This window comes from Arvicola amphibius, chromosome 14 (assembly GCF_903992535.2).
Source record: "Arvicola amphibius chromosome 14, mArvAmp1.2, whole genome shotgun sequence".
NCBI lineage: Eukaryota > Metazoa > Chordata > Mammalia > Rodentia > Cricetidae > Arvicola > Arvicola amphibius.
In genome coordinates this window covers 27,171,952-27,192,448 of record NC_052060.1, presented here as the reverse complement: position 1 = coordinate 27,192,448, position 20,497 = coordinate 27,171,952, and the positions used below count along the sequence as shown (strand labels likewise).

Here is a 20,497-nt window from a genome sequence, read left to right as displayed (position 1 = left end):
AGCCTCCTTCCTTATTGTTCATCTGGCATACATACCCTTTAAGCAATTCAAGTATCTGAAGATGTCAGGAAAACTCAGGTTTGAATTATCTAAAATATCTCTCCTTAATAAAATCCTTTTATCCACATAAGGCATCAGTATCACAATGTTCCCACCTGGGCATGTTTACATCATGGACTCCCACGGACAATCTGCTGAGATGATGCCTCTGAGATGCCTTGTGGAGTTGGACAGATGCTCACCAGTTAGGGGTGTGTCCTTTCTTGCCGAGAACCTGAGTGCGGCCCCAGTGCCCATGTCAGGCCACTCACAGCTGCCTGTAGTTCACCTCCCAGAGATCCGCTGCCCTCTTCTGGCTTCATGAGTGTGTGTGTGTGTGTGTGTGTGTGTGTGTGTGTGTGTGTGTGTGTTATTAACAAAAGAAAATGACGTGAAAATGAAAATATATAGTGTACCTGGTTACTATCATGAAGCATAAAGATATAAAGTATGGCAAATGCAGCTAAGTTTTTAAAGGTAAAGTCTGCTGATTTTTCCAAGTTTGGGCTTTTTTGTTTGGTTGCATTTTCTTTGGCATGCTTGCTTCTGTTTTGAGACAGGGTCTCACTATGCAGCTTTATTCGGGAGGATGATTGGCTTCTGCTAGTATAACTTAGAAAGACCCTGTCCAGGGCATTTGTTGTTACCGCAGTGGCAACTTCTCATTTATCTGTCACATCAGTCCACCAAGGCAGGACAAGGAAGCTGGTGTCCTTAAGTAATCAAGAAGTCTTAATCAGTCGAAAAGCTGTGAAGGCCTAACGAGCAGCAGCATGTTGTTATCTGTTAATTCAGGCTGTCTCAGATAGATGGAGACGTGAAGTGTTCGTGATCTTTCCATCCCATTTCATTTTATCACATCCTCAGAGAAATACCTCCGTTTTCATCAACATTCACGTAGATAAATCCCCAAAGAATCTGTTTCTTTTGCAGAAGATAAAATAGCGCTCACACATCTGCCTATGGATTGACTTATATAAAGCAAAATGATCACAGCTTGTATAACTTCAAATTTAAATATCAGAATGACAGAGAGAAATGAGATTACACATATACGGAGTGACTGCCGTTCTGAAATGTCACACCTATATTCATGAATTTTGGGCAAGACATTGAACTCTGGCTAAATAGTGGATACTTAAGATGTTATTCCACTATTTTCTGCATGAAACCACACCCTGCTTGAATGGTATAGGCGTGCATCTGTTTGCTTCAGGGCTCTGTTCTGCACAGTGTGTCCGCTGGCAATTTCACTGCTCTGAGAACATTGTGAAGTGTTTACATACACTGAGACCACAGGGACATCACTAGGAGATGGATTACTGTGGAATACCATCATTTGGGGGCTCTGTCCTTGACTGAAAAATATGAAACAGGGCGCGATTTTACAACAGCATCCAAAGGAAATCTTGCTAATGTGGTAATGTGCCAGGGATGTTGAAACCACACAATATGACATGAGGAATAAAGGGAGTGGATGGTTTTCACTGCTTCCTTCTAGCTAAAAAAGGAACTAGTTTTGGGTTATTCTCAATACGTATTATAAAGTTGGTAAAAATTTAGATGGTGCTGATTCTTGGGAGAAACAATGGATTAGAAGATTGCATTCTTATGAAAGCTTTATTTTAGTGTAATTGAATCTATTTAGCTATCCTACCTCCTCCTACGCATGAGCGTTGCATATGTCGTTGGACCTTGTGGGAGTGCAGTTAGTTTCAAAGTAGCTTTGGAATGACCTGGTTTGGGCCCAAACTAGAAAAGAGAACAATGACCTTTAGGGTGGGAATGTTGTTGAGCGACATCAATGTTGTTGCTAAGGAGTTTACAAGAAGCCCTGGTCTCCTTTCCAGTTCTCTTGAAGATCCTTTGGTCATCCTAATGTGTTTGCTTTCTTTGTCTCTCATACATCAAGGGCGCCTGACAGTAATAAAAAAAAGTAGGGAATTCACCAGAGGTACCTGAAAGTTGTGGCAAGGAGCAGAGTTAATAAAGGGACCTGAATTCCAGAACATCTGCAGCTCACAACACTCTTAATCAATATTAGGCTTTCCACAGCTGAGAGCTGTTATGATCAGCCTTGCTCTAAGTGTGATGTGAACCATCTCCTTTGCCTTTCTCCTTAACCCCGCCTCTACACCATCCCTCCCAAGCTCCCAGCAATAGAAACTTCTGATGGTGATTTTTGTCAAACTAAACAGATGATAATTAAGTGATAATGAACAAATAAACTATTTCTTTGCAAAGTTTATTTTAGTATTACTAGTAGGTATATAAAATCAAGAAAAGTACATACCTACTGATAACAAACACATAGAAATTAAATAGTTATCATAATGTAAAGAAGAAATAAAGGTTCGTAACCCCACTTCCTACAGAAAAGGAGATTCGTATATAATTACAGAAAAATAATTGCTAGCATAAGATTATCATACTTACTGAAAGTGTTTACATGTCCCTTTCCGAAAGTGCCCACGTGAAATACGTAACTTATTTATTTTAGGCCTTGATAATTAAAATGAATATATTTGGTTTTTAGTATTTTTCAGCTCTTTTACATAATTTTCTGTTGGTGCAGGCTTTTTGTTCATTCCCGGCTGCCCAGACATGAAATAACCACACAGAAACTATATGATTTGCAATATTGTTTCACCAATAGCTTAAGTGTATTTCTGGATAACTATTATATCTTAAATTAACCCATTTCCACTATTTTGTATTTTACCACGAGGCTCGTGGTTTACCTGCAAGGCACCTGCACGTCTGCCTCCTACAGCGGCTACTTGACATCCACTGATTCCACCTTCTTTCTCCCAACATTCAGTTTAGGTTTCCTGCCTAGCTCTACTCTGCCCTACCACAGGCCAAAGCAGCTTCTTAATTCATTAACCAATAAAAGCAACACATATATAAAAAGGACTTTTCACATCAATTTTTAAATGTAGTTATAATTGTCCTATTTATAAATCATAATGGGAATAGATAATTCCTTATATTTAAAATTTGAATAACTTTTTCTCTGTTGTAAGTAATACTATTAAGCTAGTTATACTAACCTATTTATGTGAGGCAACAGTCAAGGAATAGGTATTTGTAAACAGGGCCTGAGAGAGCCTGAATGCCAGCATGGACTTGGATATAATGATACCTACCACAGATACATATCAGTGGAGAGCCAGAGGCAAGGGAACATGTTTCACAATTTCCTGAAGAATACTATCTTTTATCTCACAGCCAGAAATCATTCTATAGTCCAGCTTGAATTGAGCCTAGACTCAATATTGGACCAAGTCTGTAGACCTGCCCTTTTTGAAAGAAATGGTGTCCCCTTTGGACCTGACACCATGCACTTGCAGTGAAAGCTATTTGCAAGACAGGGACAGAAATATTTTAACACTTCTAAAATCATCATCATCATCATCATCTCTTAAGATAATTATGAATATTAGTTGTTTAAATTTGAGTAGTATGAATTTTAAATGTCCAGAGCACTGGTTACTGCATCTTAAATGCAGGCAGGAAACCTGAGAAAGAGCAGTAGGGCATGTGTACAAATGAGAAGTGCATACAATGGAAACAAAGATGTACAAAGAGAATGCTATAAGGAAACCCACCATTTTATATACTACCTTTAAAATAAATAAAAAAGAAATGATTTACTATAATTAGTTATTATTAGTCTACATTTATAATCATTATATTATTATATATTATTTTAGAATGTCATTTTCATCATGTAAAAGATGATTTATTTATTTGAGATTCCATTGTTGCCCAGTGTGGTGGCAAACACCCTTAAGTTCAAAGTCGGGGATTATCTGAGTGAACTAAGGGACCAGCCAGAGCAGGGCAGGGGACATATGGTGAGCAGTTATGGCAAGGGGACAGAATAGAACAAAGTACAATGACACATATATACAAGAATGTTATAATGAAACCCAGTACTTTGTGTACTGCCTTCAAAATTAACAACACAAAAGATCTATTATCAAAGCCATGTGGTAAGCACAGTGGTAGATCTAATTTTATGCTCCAATTTTACACATGCAGTTAACGTTTATTGTGGAAGAATAGTATACATATTCATTTGCTTGATACAGCTTTACAGTTGGGTTTTTTGAGACAGTGTCTTGCTGTGTAGCCCAGGTCGACTTAGAACTCAATTTAGCTTATGCTGTCCTCAGAATTATGGCAATTTTCCTGCCTCAACCCTCTGAGTGATGGAATCACAGGCAGGCACCACCACTGCTTGTGCTAATATGTTTATTTAAATTTGTTCTGTTCAGATGAACTGTAATGGACAGACCTGAAGAAGGATTCTGGTATCAGTGGGCACCACAAATATTTGGGTCCACATGGTCATCCAGGAAGTGGGAAATCATTTATGGGAGGTGAATGAATATAGAAGAAAATGTCTCGACAAAGGCTTATCTATATTCAAATGAGCACTACTGCTGAAGCTTCTCTAATATCCAAACCTAGTTCTTTGTGAGTCATTTAAAAATTACCCAAAACAGCTTAAATTGGAATTTGTAGTGAGCCTACAAAATTAAGCAGTTGACAAATGGGCTGAAAGGATCCCAAATGTTCATCGAGCGTGATTTCCTTTTCCATTTTCATTTCTAGAATGCATCCTTCTTACAGTCGGAAAATGGGAAATGCCGAAGGATTCCTTTAGCTTCGGTGTTACACAATGGGCTGGACACATTTTTCTGACATGGGGAAAAAATGCTGAAAAACACCCTGGTCCAAGTTAAGATAGCTCCCCAAAATTTTGATCATACGAGGTAAAAATATGTTGATTATAATTATAAAATTGCTGCCTAGGGAAGACTCTGATCTAGATTTCTGTCAAATTTCATTCTTTTGGAAGCTGAAAAATCAGAAAAATTACTTTCGTGAAAGGAGTAATGAGAATAGTCTCACGAAATTTAATTCTAACTAGCAAAGGAGGACTGTTATCTGCCGTTAACCTAAGGATAAAGTGCCTTTTCAGTCCAGAAGGAGAAAGCAAAGGAGGGAAACTCTAGCCATTTCCATATTCCCTAGAATTTAGTAAAGTGGCTTGAAAAACTAGGGAAAAGTTAGTCACACTTTCAAAGTCAAAGACCTTGAAAGCGACTTTGACTTAAGAGAGGGGGCAGTTTTAACGTGTGAGGTGTGGATCACAGAAAGAATCAGATGTGATTGCACTGTGGACTGTAGAACTTGAAAATGGAGATAAAAGCAGAATACATTTAAGGATGAGTCCAGAAGAGAATGGGAAGTATCAGGGGTCACACTTCAAGAGAGAGTGAGGGTTGAGGAGGGGAAGTTGATAAATGTCCCAGTTGTACCAGAGTCCAGTGTGTGGAGCCTCTTTGGACTACAGAAAATGAAGATCTAATGGGATAATAAAATGATTACAAGGAATCTCTAATGGAGACTGTCATAAAAAGAGGAAATGGCCGCTCAGCGTCTGCTCTGGTTCTGCTCTTTCCATCATGGAGGAGAAAAAAATGGAAATACAATGGATTTGCTCATCGGCAAACGAAGCAAAACACAAAGGCATATTCTGAAAGATTAAATAAAGACTGTCCCTTTTACAGAGAGAGAAGGCTGGGTACATTATTTTCTTCCCGAGTATTAGGAAAGCCCCTTTACCAGCTGGAAAGCAGAGTGACAGCCTCAGTTGTAGTGGAAGATTGGTGGATCTTCCCTACCCACCCCCTCTTTCCTTCCTAGATGGCTATGAATGTTAACTCCAGAAACTTGGAACCGCTGCCATCCATTTCCAGTTAATGTCCTCTGTCATTTGGATGAGTGTCACACACGGTCACCCAGTACTGCTCAATTCTCTCTACGAATCACCTTGGGAAGGCAAGGGTGTATATGGCAGAAACTTGACTCATGTAGAGATTTTTTTCCCCCTGTGGTTTTTAAGCCTCGGGAATTTTCTTTTATAATCTTGGGACAGAGATCTTGTAGATGGCTTATACTGGGCTGTGAAGTTTCAGTATCAGGCTAGATTTGAGTAAAGACGCACCTTCGTTATAACCCACCTTTCTGTTTTACTGTAAAAATGAAGTCAAGCTATAAGGAGTGTAGGAAGCCATGAGTGAGTGAGTCCTGAGAGAATGTGTACTGCAGACATGGGCTTGTCCCTGTTCAGGAGTCTAAAGTCTCAGCCTCATGGGAGTGCCAAAACCTTCCCCAGGTGAAACACATGGGATGGGAAGGCTTATCTAGTGACCTATTAAATGTTTTAATCCATTGGGTCCCTGTACCCTCATTCTTTTTTTTTAGCCACTGGAAGAAACCTACTAGAAGCCAAAACATCTGGATTAGGAAATGCAGACTCAGTCTAGTGTTTTCCTATGGACCATCTAATTTGCTTAGGTGTGGTCATCTTCATCAGACAGGAAACAGCTACTTCTTGCCATCTCAGTGCCATGTGATGGCCGTCTATTGACCATCTAAGAGATTTCTATTTCTTTTAGAAAGATAAACATTACTCAGTTTTTAGTAATTAGCTGTGTCATCCCTGTCATTTTTATACCATCTACATTATGGAAAATTATTTTTCAGGTGAGCAATAAGTTCCTATTTCAAATAAAACCAGGAGGTGTAAAATAGGAATGAATAAAACAAGAGAATGTGAAATGACATTTTATGGCCTTGGGATGCTAGAAATTCTGTTTTCACTGTCTGAGAAGAGGCTTCATAATTGACTATACATTCTAATGTTCAGTGGATGATTTATTTTTATTTTTAATTATTCTGGGTTGCTCACTGGAGACAGTTGCAGTATACTCTCCATTCACCATAAAGAATATGATAGAAGGATATTCTGGAACAAAGCTTCCATAGATACCAGGAAAGTGCCTTATCAGGTGGAAAATGGTCACTAGAAATTTTGAATAAACAAAGAAGCAAGAATTATAAGCAGAACTCAAAGAAATCTACATGTAATATTAAAGGACAGTACTGTGTGAGGCTGAAGCAGAAGAGTCAGTGTGACTCAAGGCTAGACTGAGTTATAAAATAAAATTTTGTCTAAAAATTAACAAAAAAGCAAATGATGATAATTTCTATCCAAATTAGACATTCAAAGTCATTACTAGTCATTGTTCTACTTGATTATCCCATTTTTTTTATTCTGTCACATAATTAGTAAACATTTTTGGTATTTTGGAGGTTTCTGCTGTTCCCGAACATCTATTGAAATTGTCTCACCACTACCTTATGACCTGTAATATAATTATTTCTCTATTATCCACCCTGAAAAATAAGTTTATGTGTGAAATGGAGGGAAAGCATGGCTATCTGCCTCCTCCCAGAGTTTAAACTAGGGATGGTTTCTGTAGCTAAGTTATTTAGAAATTTAATAGGAAGCGATTATAAAGGGATAAATGCTCTAAAACATACAGAGGATATATACAAGGATATAATATTTTAAAGATGAGAGTTAACTAATGAAAAATATAGAATTGTGTGCCAGCAGCATTTTGCAAGGAGACAAAGATAAATGCGTTCACTATAATTATCTGTAGAGTCAATAGATGGTTAAAACAAGAGATTGAAAAAGTAAGCTTGAAATCCCATATTTAAGCTGATGAGCCCCATATCATCTGGTCATATCAAAAGAAAGGATAACATGTAATGAACATATGAATGGAAATAATATGAATTCAAGTTCAGGCCATGGATTAGTTTATTCCACAAAGATTATTAACATGTTAGAAATGGAATAAATGATACCTGCGACGCCTGCTGTCTTTATCAGATTTTGAGTTAGACAGCCCCAGACTACTATGGAATAATAAATAAGTGGGCCACAAGATGGCGTCTGTAGCTAATGAGTCTTTTTACTTTAACCCTTGCAGTGGTTAAGCTAAACACACAGCTTACATTGTATTTTTAGAAAAGTAGTATGCACATCCTGTTATTTTAAATTTTAGAGCTACTTCTAAAATTGAAACTTGGCAGATAATTCCTAGAATCTGGAATCAGACTTCTACAGAAGTGAGCTTCCCCCTACCCTCTCCTTTTCTTCCTTTCTTTTTTCTTTTTTTGCCAATACTGGGCAGTAAACCCAGAGCCTTTCATATGATACGCCAGTGTTCTGTCACTGAGAAGCATATTCCAAATTTTGGCCTATTTTTATTTTGAAGCAGAGGCTCACTGGCTTGCCCAGCCTGGCCTTATCTCACTCTGTAGTCCATACTTGCTGTGAAGTTGAAATCCCCCTGCCTCAGACTCCCAACTAGATAATATTATGGTTCTACCACCAGCCCTGACTAGCCTATCTCCCAAACTACTAATTTTACTTGAACCTGAATCTTCAGTATAGACAACCGGCTTCAAAGCTGTTAAGTGAGCTCATGAAAAGCCCCAGACTCAGTGGCCACCTGGCAGTGAGCGCGTACCACATGTAGACTAACAGAACTACAGCAGCCATGGTGAAGACTGCAAAGATTCCTCATGTGCCTCTGGATCTTGCTTTTGGAAACTGTACGATGGTAATTATCTTTCAAATACCAAATACTTGAGGGAAATGTTTAAATTTTTATGATTACCATATCTCATAATGGCCCTGGGCAAGCAGAACTAGACAAAATTGTAAATCATACGTATTTTCATTTGCCAACTTCTTGTCAGCCCCAGTCAGCCTCTGGAACCTACCATTTTAATGAAAACCCTTTATTTTATGTGTAGGTGAATAAGCCCAACAAAGCAGAGAGTCACGGTAGACCTCCTCACATCCCACAAGGTGACACAATATTAATACCAGCTCCTAAATATGAACACTACCACGGAAAGCTGCTGTGTCTATGGGAACAGTGCTGTCACCGCTGATTCTTTCGAAACCTTGATCACATCTGTTTGTGGGATTACTATGCACTTGGGAACGAAGGAGACATTTGCCTGTTCTGGTAGTGAAATGTCATCACCATCTCTGCTGAAGCAGCAAGAGATTTCCTTTCAAAACTAAGAGTTACTTTTGGAATTGGAGCTTAGTTTTCCTAGCATCTCATCCTCTTTAGAAAGGCTTGAAGCGAGTATGTCGAAAGGGGGTGTGTTCTCTGCGGTGTGCATCCACAGGTCTGGCTCCTTTGCCCAGTTACTGTCACTCAGAGTTCTCTGCTCTCAGAAAGCTTGTTTATCCTTTGGCTATAGGGCATAGCGACCTGGGGAGAATGCTTGCTGGATTTTCAGTTACAGATTTATGGTGATCCTCCTTTTCAGTTCTGCCATATCCTGGCTAACACACATGCACTACCTTACTTAGGGTTCCATGGTATAGAGCATTCACTGTGTTCTAATGGGGAGAAACAGAATAGTCTGTAAATGAGTTTTGGAGCGAGGATTGCTTTTTGCTTTGCTTTGTTTTGTTTTGTTGGTTTTTTGAGACAGGGATTCTCTGTGTTTTGCTCTGTCCTGGAACTTTCTCTGTAGACTAAGCACACAGACGTCTGCCAACCTTTGCCTCTGAGTGCTGGAATTAAAGGCATGTGCCACCACCACCCAGCTGGTTTTGTTTTTTAAAATATTTATTGTTGTATATATGTGAAGGTGTGCATGTACCATGGCATGCCTGGGGACGTTAGAAGACAACATGGTGGAGCTAGTTCTCTCCTTCCACTGTTGGTTCTGGGAATCCAACGCAGGTCACCTGGTTTGCATGGCAAGTGCCTTAACTCTCTCTGAGCCATGTAGCACCCAAATTCATTCTCTTAATTAAAACAGGATTATCTGATTCCATCAGAAGATGGCTGCATAAAATAAAATGTGGAAAATGGTGACACAGTATTCAAATGAAAGTCGAACCCCGTGGTTGGAGTACCACGGTAGCATGAGAAGTTAAATTTGATTAGGCTGGCTATAAAGACTAGGCCAGTGGGGATGCCTATCATTAATATCATCTTTAAATTTATTTGTGGCCCTCATTCTGATTTATGCTAATACTAACTAACTTCATTAATAGGAGTGATTTTTTTTTTTTAAGAAAATAAAGCGTAAATGCTTAATTTCAATTCAAGGCCAAATAGATAGAAACACTTGATTTAAAGAACTTACTTCAGAACCACTTATGAGTAAGTACATTTGATATTTGTCTTTCTGGGTCTGGGTTACCTCACTCAATATGATATTTTCTAGATCCATCCATTTGCCCGCATATTTCAAGATGTCATTTTTTTTTCTGCTGTGTAGTACTTCGTTGTGTAAATGCATCTTCTTTATCCATTCGTTGGTTGTGGAGCATTTAGGTTGTTTCCAGGTTCTGGCTATGACAAACAATGCTGCTATGAGCGTAGTTGAGCACATGTCCTTGTGATACGCTTGAGCATCCTTTGGATATATACCCAAAAGTGGTATTGCTGAGTCTTGAGGTAGGTTGTTTCCTAATTTTCTAAGAAATCACCATACTGATTTCCAAAGTGGCTGTACCAGTTTACACTCCCACCAGCAATGGAGGAGCGTTCCCTTTACCCCCACATCTTCTCCAGCATAAGCTGTCATCAGTACTTTTTATCTTGGTCATTCTTACAGGTGTAAGATGGAATCTCAGAGTTATTTTTATTTTCATTTCTCCGATGACTAAGGATTGTGAACATTTCCTTAAGTATCTTTCAGCCATTTTAGATTCCTCTGTTGAGAGTTCTCTATTTATGTCTGTATCCCATTTTTATTGGATTATTTGTTCTTTTAATGACTAATTTCTTGAGTTCTTTGTATATTTTGGAGATCAGCCCTCTGTCCAGTGTGTGGTTGGTGAAGCACTTTTCCCATTCTGTAGGCTGCCATTTTTTTTATCTTGTTGACTGTGGTTTTTGCATTACAAAAGCTTTTCAGTTTCAGGAGGTCCCATTTATTAATTGTTTCTCTCAGTGTCTGTGCTACTGGCATTATATTTAGGAAGTGGTCTTCTGTGCCAGTGTGTTCAAGTGTACTTCCCACTTTTTCTTCTATGAAGTTAAGTGTGGTTGGTTCTATGTTGAGGTCTTTGATCCATTTGGAGTTTTGTGCATGGCAATTGATACAGATCTATTTTCATTCTTCTACATGTTGATATACAGTTATGCCAGCGCTTTGTTGAATATTTTTTTCCATTTTATATTTTTTTGCGTTTTTGTTAAAAATCAGGTGTTCTCACTCATACGTGGCTTTTAGACATAAGCCAAAGAAAAACCAACCTACAATTCACAACCAGAGAACCTAGACAACAAAGAGGACCTTAAGAAAGATATACGTGTTCAGGGAGTCCGGTTTTATCCCATGCTTTTTCAGTCCCAGTCCAGCTGGCCTTGGTAAGCTCCGAATAGGTCAGAGGGCTACTGAGAAGCCAAGGACAATGACACTGGATTTGGATCCTACTACGCATACTGGCTCTGGGGGGAGGGGGGGCTAGCCTGTTTGGATGCTCACCTTCCTGGACCTGGATGGAGGGGGAAGGAACTTGGACTTCCCACAGGGCAGGGAACCCTTACTGCTCTTCGGACAGGAGAGGGAGAGGGAGTGGAGGGGGGAGGGGGGTAAGTGGGAGGCGGGGAGGAGGCAGAAATTTTTAATAAAAATAAAAATAAATAAAAATAAAAAAGAAAGATATACATGAATCTAATCTACATGGGAAGTAGAAAAAGACAAGATCTCCTAAGTAAATTGGGAGTGTGAGGATCATGTGAGAGGGTAGAAGAGGAGGGGGAAGAAAGGGAGGGGAGCGGAGCAAATATATAGCTCAATAAAAACAATTTTAGAAATTTCACTTCAAAGTCAGTATCTCTAGGATCTGAGATTTTGTTATCTTCATCCTTAATATTTTTCAACCATCACAATGCTAAGCATAATAGATGCTCACCGTCCTAAATTGATTAACTGTACAGTGTGAACTGTCCATTGCTTGAAGTCTTAATTAAGTTCTCTAGTTTAAAGCAAAGTGAGAAAGAATTATAAGAAATGGAGCATCTTAGACATCAATGTTTTTAGTTTTTATTACATTTATTTGCTTGTTTCTTTAGTGTTTGAACATGTACATGTGTCTGGGCACATGCCATGACATGCATGTGGAGGTCAGTGAACAACCTGTGGGAGTTGATCATTTTCTTCTGCTATGTGGATCTAGGGCAGCCGTTCTCAATCTGTGGGTCACGACCCCTTTGACAACCCTCTGTCTCCAAAATATTTACATTACGATCCATAAAAATAGCAAACTTGCAGTTATGAAGTAGCAATGAAAACACTTTTATGGTTGTGGGGTCACTGCAACATAAGAAACTGTATTAAAGGGTCACAGCATTAGGAAGGTTGAGAAGCACTGCTCTAGGTAATGAACTCAGCAAGCAAGCACCTTTACCAACTGAGCCATCTTGCCCCTTTTTATTGCTTTTAAAAATGTATTTGTAGATTGGCATGATATATGTGCCAGTTCTCAGATAACTCAAGTGAATATTAGCCCCAGGTGAATGGGAAAGAACAGTTACCAAATATACTCATCTGAAATAGAACATCTTACACTAAAATTCCAAAAGAGGGCCAGCAGCATGGCTCAGCACAAAGAAGCACTTGACACCAAGGCAGGATCCATATGGTATAAAGAGAGAACCAATTCCCACAAGAGACTGTATAGAGAATCAGCTTCCACATAAAAAGATTTTATACATATTCTTTTCTTAAAATTTGATCTCCCTGATATCCCCTATTTTCATGCCCACCTATAGTCCTTCTACTGTGTAAGAGAGAGACATCTTCACGTTTGCTAACAACATATTAAATGAACCCAGTGGTGATGTAGATCCGTCATTTTCCAATTGTTGAAAAATAAACATTAACTATAGTCCTCGGGATATTTGCAGTGCTTTAAGTGTACCTAGGTTATTTGAGGCTCAGCTCCTTTACTTGTAAAATAGAGTTCCTGATAGTAATTGTGCACTGAAAAAACATGATGTCTAAAAGAACCATTGTGATGCCTGTTGTGTATTCATAGCAATGTATCCAATGTTGATTATATGTATTATTCTATGGAGGTTGTTCTGTGATTTCAATTTTCTCTGCTTCCAGTTGGAGAATGGTAAGGAAGTTACTTAGTAATGCATGTCTCTTTACCATGTTTCAATAGCCTCAGTGCTTACTTTATATATGAATGTTGGTTCACTGTACTAAATGACATGGAAGGGAGCTAGCATTTCATAGCCTTTATTAAACTGACTTAGTTGAAGTACAGTATGGCAGTGAAAGAAGAGAGTTTGTTTGTGGACCAGCATCATTCTTGGTACCATTCAGAGTCTATTTGTCATGACTTCCCAACAAAGAAAGCTGTTTGGGATTTCACTTGGACTTTCACCTATAGGATGGTCAGTATTTAAGTGCTAGTTCTGCTGAGTTGTCAATAAGATACACTGTTTTTCTGAAAGCAGTAAATGCCTCTGGTTATGGGTGACCTCTCAAATGAGGGGCAAGAGCTCACCCGAAGTGTTGCCGGCAAAATGGCTCTCCCAGACTGTGTGTTAGACTGTGGGGTGGTTTTCTGACTGCGCTCTTCTGTCGTTTTTATATTTACATTTGGTGAAGGAGACCTGAAACTGTGTCTAAATTGGGAAGAAAAATAAATTCTTAAATAACCAATGCTTATTGCATATCTACATAGGAGGTAAGCTATAGGGTTCTGTTTTTATAGATTTTCTTTCTCAATATATAGAATTTCTCTTCTCTTGACTTGCTGAGACTTTTTGTCTTAATCGAGAATAGATGACTTTGAAATTTGCCCAATGCTCTCTAGTATCTGTTGAGAAATTCTGTCTTTAATATGGTCTTAGGAATGTTGAGAGTTAATCAAACCTTGCATTTCATGAATAAGACCATTTGCATATTACATATAATTTTTGAAGAGATTACTGACTTTTCTTTGCTAGTTTTTTTTTTTTAGAATGTTTGCATCTATCTTTCTGATTAAAATCAGTCTCCAATTTTCTTCTGCAGTGTCTTTGATTCAGGTTAGCTAGAAAATGTTCCTGTGTCTTCAGTTCTGTTTGTGTTTGTACAGGATGGTTAGGGTTTCTTTAAAAGTTTTATGGAATTCACCACGGAATTATTTGCAAAATGAAAATGACCCTCTCAGTTTAAATTCATCTGGGTTACCTTTTTCTACTGCAGTTGTTTTTGTGATTTTCTCCTTTTGGCCACTGTGTCATTCGTCTGGAGGTCAGGGGGATCTGAGCTAATACTATCCTTTCATCCTTCACTCCTGATGATTCCTCTCCTGTTTTCTTTGTCATTGATACAGCATGAGGGATCAAACCCGGGACCTTGTGCATGCGAGGCAAGTGTTGTTCCACTATCACCCGTTCACCCAGTACCATCTTCCTATTTTATGATCAGGAAGGCACTTTCACAATATTACTAATCTTCTTAAAGATTAAACGTTTAGTGCTATTATTTTTCCTCTAAATTTTTTTCTATTGTCTTTTATTGATTCATACTCTGGTTTTCCCACACAAACATACACATACACAGACATGCACATCCTGTGCCTTACTTTGAATAGTAATGTTTGTTGTTGGCTATTTTGCTCTTGCCCTTTTGATTTTAAAGCAGAGGATTAAATTCATCGATTGGAGAACTTTCCTCTTCTCTATTGTAGGCAGTTAGACTTTCTCTGTTCCCTCCCTTGGTGGTGTTTAGTAGCATGTGGAAGTTTTTGATACATTGTGATTTCTTTTTCATTCAGTCAAAAGACTTTATTATTTAACTTTTGGTTTTCTCTGTGGTCCACGGATATTTAAGATTCTCCTATTTAGATTAAAAATACTTAGGGGCTTTCATGGGCATTTCTCTTACTGGTTTCCAACCTACTTTCACAGTATTCAGAGACCATAATTCATGTGGCTGTATGTATAAATATTTTTTGAGACAGGATCTCATTCAGTAGCCTAGACTGGCCTGAGACTCACTATGCAGCCCAGACAAATATCCTAACCAAGAGCAGCTCTCAAGCCTCAGTCTCCTACTTGTTGGAATTACAGGCATGTGCCATCACTCTTGCCTGTTGAGGCATCTCATATGCTCCAGAAAATGGTGTATAAAAGATGTACTCTCTGGTTCTGTTTTTTAGATGTGCATTAGGCCAACTTGATTGATCATGTGCTTCAAATTTGTATCGCTGTTTCTCTGCCTGCATGGTAAACACGAGAGGACCTCAAACCCAGTTATAAATATTCTTGCCCTTCTCCTTGTATGGTTGCCTTTGTTTAATGTGTCCGGAATTTCCAGATGTACCGCTATAAGAGATCATCCTTATCTCTATAAGGATCTTGTTTCCTAAAGTCTTTAATACCAATGTAGTATTATTATTCAATCTTTTCTTTGAACCTGTCAAGCACATGTCATTTTTCATTTTGCCATTATTTTTAAATACTCATAAGAAATTTAATCATGGTGCAGGTGGGCCTTCATTTTCTGTTCACAATTTATCCCTTTTGAGATTTGTTCTCTGTAGACATTCAAATTGACTATTGACAGGATTAAGTTTGAGTGTGTTGTCTTGCTGTTATTATGTTATTTTTCTTTATTCATCTCATTATTTCAGTTTTATTTCTGGCTTTGGGGATTAATAGACTTTTATCTGATTTATTTCCCCCCCTGTTGTTGGTGTACTGTGTGTATTTCTTTGTTCCATAATTTTAATGATGTTTTAGCCACTAAATGTTGAATTTCACCACCCACTCCCAGCACATAATAAAATAGCATATAGCTTTCTCAGAACCCTTGTGCAAGGCAGTGTGTATGAAGTGTATGCAGAGGTGGAAACATCTGTGCTTTACAGCCAATGTAGTGAGATCCTAAGGCACCTAAGCCTGTTTGCATCATGACCATGTTTAAATGCCAGTGGGCACCGTTTCATGTCCAAATGAATAAATCTGAGCTCTCTTTTCTCTTCTGTCAGTGGGATAACAATGGACTGTTTTATATGTTTTCCTCTTATTTGTCAATAGTACTCTCATTAAGAATTAGAATGCTGGGCCAGAAAGATGATTCAATCAGTAAAGTTCTTGCTGTACCAGCTTGCACACCTAAGACAGCTCATGGAAAGTGCCTGGGGCCGAGGCACACATCAGTCATCCAGTGCTAGGTGGGTGGAGTCTGAAGAATCTCTGGTGATTGCTGACCAGTCTATCTGAATCAGGGAAGGTCATGTTCAATGACAGATCCTGTATCAAAAAGCAATCTAGAGAGCAAGTAAAGAAAACAGCCAATGGTCTCTGTGGACACACAATGAAAATGTCTACACCTATACAAAACACACATGTGTGTGCACGCACACAAACACACACACACTCACACATGGGAGGGTATTAAAATATCTAAAAAATGACAGAGACTCCCATTCAACAGGAAAAGTAGGGCATATTGCTGTAGGAGCGTGTGACCGTCAGCTACAGCTGACCCCTCTCATGGTGTTTCTGTTCCACAGTGCCTTGCTACGTGGGAATCATTCCTCACATCACAGACTGACCTCCCCTTGGAAGAAGACTCTGAAGATAAAATTTAATCCTGTTTGATCTTTGAGAGACAGCATCTATCAACCAAAGTTGTTTTTTTCTGGATTGTCTGTGCCCTTTCTGAAGTGAATGACAAATGATTTTGCACTGTCTGGAAAACCAACAACTTAAAAACTCAGGTATTCCAGGTCATCAACGTGAATTTGTGATATAAATATATCTATCTCGATATATAGGTCTATTATATGATGTATATTCTATAGATCTATAGATCTGCTATATGGATAGATATTTATCTATGTCTATGTGGTTAGAAAGAGATTTAGTGTAATTTTAATTTTATTCTTAAATTTATGTGCCATTAATTACATATACAGGTTTTTTTCTTACGTATTTTACTGTGGAACATTACATTTTTCAATATGTTGTAAAGACTTGGTTTTAATAAAATCTTTAATAAGAAACTGGTGTCTATGATATGTTCTTTGTTTTAACATTTTTAACATTAATTCCATATGCATTATCAAAGATATTATAGATGTACCTTAATGCCATCATAATTTACTTTGGATTCTCTTTTATAATTTTTGCATATCTTTACCATTCACAGCCAGCTTTTATTTTTTTAAAGCATCCAGCATCTTGAGTCTACCTGTTATTGTGCTGTGGGTGATTGAGGTAGACAGCGATGAAGAATGTTTGAGTGTGTTTCATAATTAGCACATGGCCACTTTATGACTTGAAAAGCACAGGTTTCCTTTACTTTACCCAAAGTAATTAGCAAAAAAAAAAAAAAGACCATGTTTAAATTTGAGTAGTACATGCCAATAACTATTACAGGGACTCAATGAAAATCAAACTCTATTACTACAAAACATTCCTAATTTATAGAATTGCTTGAAGGCAGGACATCTAGTTCTTTCTAAAGAGTCCACTCCCTCTTTTCATTTAGTTTCCTGGAGAAAAACTAAAAGCATTTTACCTTACCCCACTAATCAATTAATCAACAGAATCTCGCTATGTCATCCTGGCTGTCCTGGAACATGCTATGTAGGTTAGGCTGTCAGAATTCACAGAGATACACCCGTCTCTTCCTCCCAAGTACTAGCTTACTCCTTTGGTAGAATGCTCATCTTCCATTCAATTCACAAAGCCCTGGCTCAATCACTAGCCCCATATAAATTGGTGAAGTGGTACCAGCCTGCTCTCCTTGTGTTTAAGGTGGAGGCTGGGGAATCAAGAGTTTCGTTGAAGAGACTCTTTGGCTACATAGCAAGTTTGAAACTAGTCTTTGCTACACGAGACACTGTTTCAAATATCACCCACACAAATACACACAAACGTATGTATAATAAATATATTTATCTGTGGGGGTGAAATTGTTGGGTGGGCCAGGAGCATGGTGGGAGACGAGTAAGGAGGAGAACTGCAAGGGTTAACATCTGACTTGGAAGCTCTGCTCAGTCTGTTCTCTTCACAGATGCAGCATCCCATGTTCATTGCTGATATTTCTTCTCTCTTTTTTTTTTCAAGGATTGCTTTTAATCTTGGTAGATATGCCAGGGACAGTTAGACTTAGGATACATAATTCTTCTGCTAAAGCAACATTTTTCTTTTTTTTTTTCTTAAAAATTTCCATCTCCTCCCCTCCTCCCACTTCCCTCCCCTCCCTCCCCTCTCCTCCACCCACACTCCCACTCCCTCCCTCTCCAGGTCAAAGGGCAGTCAGGGTTCCCTACACTATGGGAAGTCCAAGGTCCTCCCAATTCCCCCCCCAGATCCAGGAAGGTGAGCATCCAAACAAGCCAAGGACAGTGGCACTGGGCTTTCTTCTTCTCTTTTCTGTTTATTCACTCTGGTTTCTAAGACAAGGTCTCACTTTGCAACTCAGGATGGTCGGCAGCTCAGAATTGACTGAAAAGGGAACATTAGTTGGTATATGTCTCCACCGAAAGTATTGGGAGCTACTGAGTATGAGCCTCAGCACTCCTTCAGGGTTCAGAACAGACTTCTACGACAAGTGAAAAGTGCCTTGGGAATGGGATCCGAAGGGTAGAACTAACTGACTGACTCAGGCACGTTTGTCCTGCATGTTTTTTGTTCTTCGGGGGAAGGTGAACATAAGGTCATAAGAGATAAGGGTAAAAAATGGGGGGGGGGGAGTGATCTTCACAAAGCTTTCAGTCAAGTTAACAATACAAACAGCATACAGACAAGTTAACAGTCCAATAGGCAGTAACAATAGTATGAAGTTTGCATTTTCAGAGTCACAAGAAACCAGTGGATCTGGCAAGGAGGTACCTTATGTCTCAGAGAGGTTGTGGCTGGACTCAACGGTGTTGGTAACTATACCAACCTGTGGAAATCTCTTCTGCGGACCCTGCTTTTGACTTCACGATACCCAGGTGAGAATTTATTTCCCCTAAATCTAGTCTTAGTGACTCAGGCCTTTTTCTATATAAACTGTTAATTTCCTGGGCTATGATCCTATGTTAGTTGAAACCAAGGTAAAGAAAGGGTAATGCAGAATATTGGTAGCTTGTTAAGTCAGAGGAGAAGACTAGTAGATCACACCTCTCTGAGTCTGCTGTTAGAGCAGACATGTTATCTCCTATTTGAGGCTCCTTTTATCAGTGGCTTCTGTACAGAAAGTTTGTGAGGGACTATTTTTATGTTGATTTTGGCTGTGAGAACAAGGACTTGACTGAACCCTTTTCACACCATGGCTTCATGGTGTTGGGGGAGGTATCTGGTTGTCCTACAGGAAAAGTCAGGTTTATACACAGCTGGGATACTATAGAAGGGAGAATGTTGTCACTTCACAACATTTTACAGAATTGATAATAATTTACCCAAAGAAAAGATGTCCCTGTAGCTCTGCACAAATGGCTTACTCCAAGTGGAATGTACATATACACCTCCCGTGGATAGTCCAATAGAACTGACAGCTGTATATTTACTGTATAATACTTGTTGGCTCACCACACAAAAGCAGATGAGCACAAAGATATATCCCAATGTATCCGCACACAAACACATTTTAAACAGAAAATCACAACTTGTCTATATTCCCAAGAATGAACATATGCCTTCTCACACCAAGAATGAAATGGGCCTTCGTACACCAACCAATACTACCTTGAAGATAAATTTATGTTGCTCTGGAGCCTGAAATGTGCTTAGGATGTCACATATGTGATAAATGACTTAATTCAAAAATCTATTTATCCAAATCCACTATTGCTTGTTTTGAAAATTGTGTAGCTTTTCATATGTCATAGGTACCAAAGTTAATGCATCCTTCTAACCAAATACAGCAGATAGGGATGTTATGGCCAAATTTAAAATGTACAGGTTTGTCAGACTACATGACAAATGTTCATCATCCAAAAGAAAGAACATCGATGCCCACAAAATAGAAGAATCTTGGTCCTGGATCAAAGACTGTGCACTTAACTGCACTTGCTGAGGTTTAGAGCTAGGTTCCCAGCTTAACAACCTGTGGCTCCAGTTCCAAGGGACCTGCCACCTTCTTCTGGTCACTGAGGGCACTAGAAACATGTCTGGTACACAGGCATAGACTCGGGCAAATACTCATACACACAAAATAAAAAGTAGAGGAACAAAAGGGTAAAATAATCACATGTCCATAATACAATTTTAAATGAACATGATCCATGTAGAATTGCATTACATTTACTTAATTAGCACTGTTCTTATGCCTGGGGTTCTTCAGCAAGCAAGGACTAATGTGAAAATGGCTCTTCAGAGATCATGGATGAGAAATTACAAGTGTAAATAAGCCATTAGTGCAGTGCCTATGATTACATAGAAAGTCAGTCATGATTTTATTGGCTAAGGAATAGCACAAGAGTATGAAATTAGAGCTGTTAGTCTGCTCATCTATATTAAGAATAACCTTTACATTAGATTTGATTGAACATGAGTTTAGTATGCAAAATGCATTGCTACCCTAACTACTGAAA

At 38.7% G+C, this 20,497-nt stretch overlaps 1 protein-coding gene across 2 annotated transcripts in view; it reads left to right on the top strand.

The window, feature by feature from the left end:
* The window catches only part of Snx7 (sorting nexin 7), a 78,645-nt gene extending 61,670 nt beyond the window's left edge, over positions 1-16,975 (top strand). For both annotated transcript variants that reach the window (XM_038311901.1, XM_038311900.1), the window contains one exon: positions 16,484-16,975. In XM_038311901.1, coding sequence (XP_038167829.1) covers positions 16,484-16,561 — 78 coding nt within the window. In that variant the 3' untranslated portion in view covers positions 16,562-16,975. The remainder of the gene's footprint in view (positions 1-16,483) is intronic.
* The last annotated feature ends 3,522 nt before the right edge of the window (positions 16,976-20,497 follow it).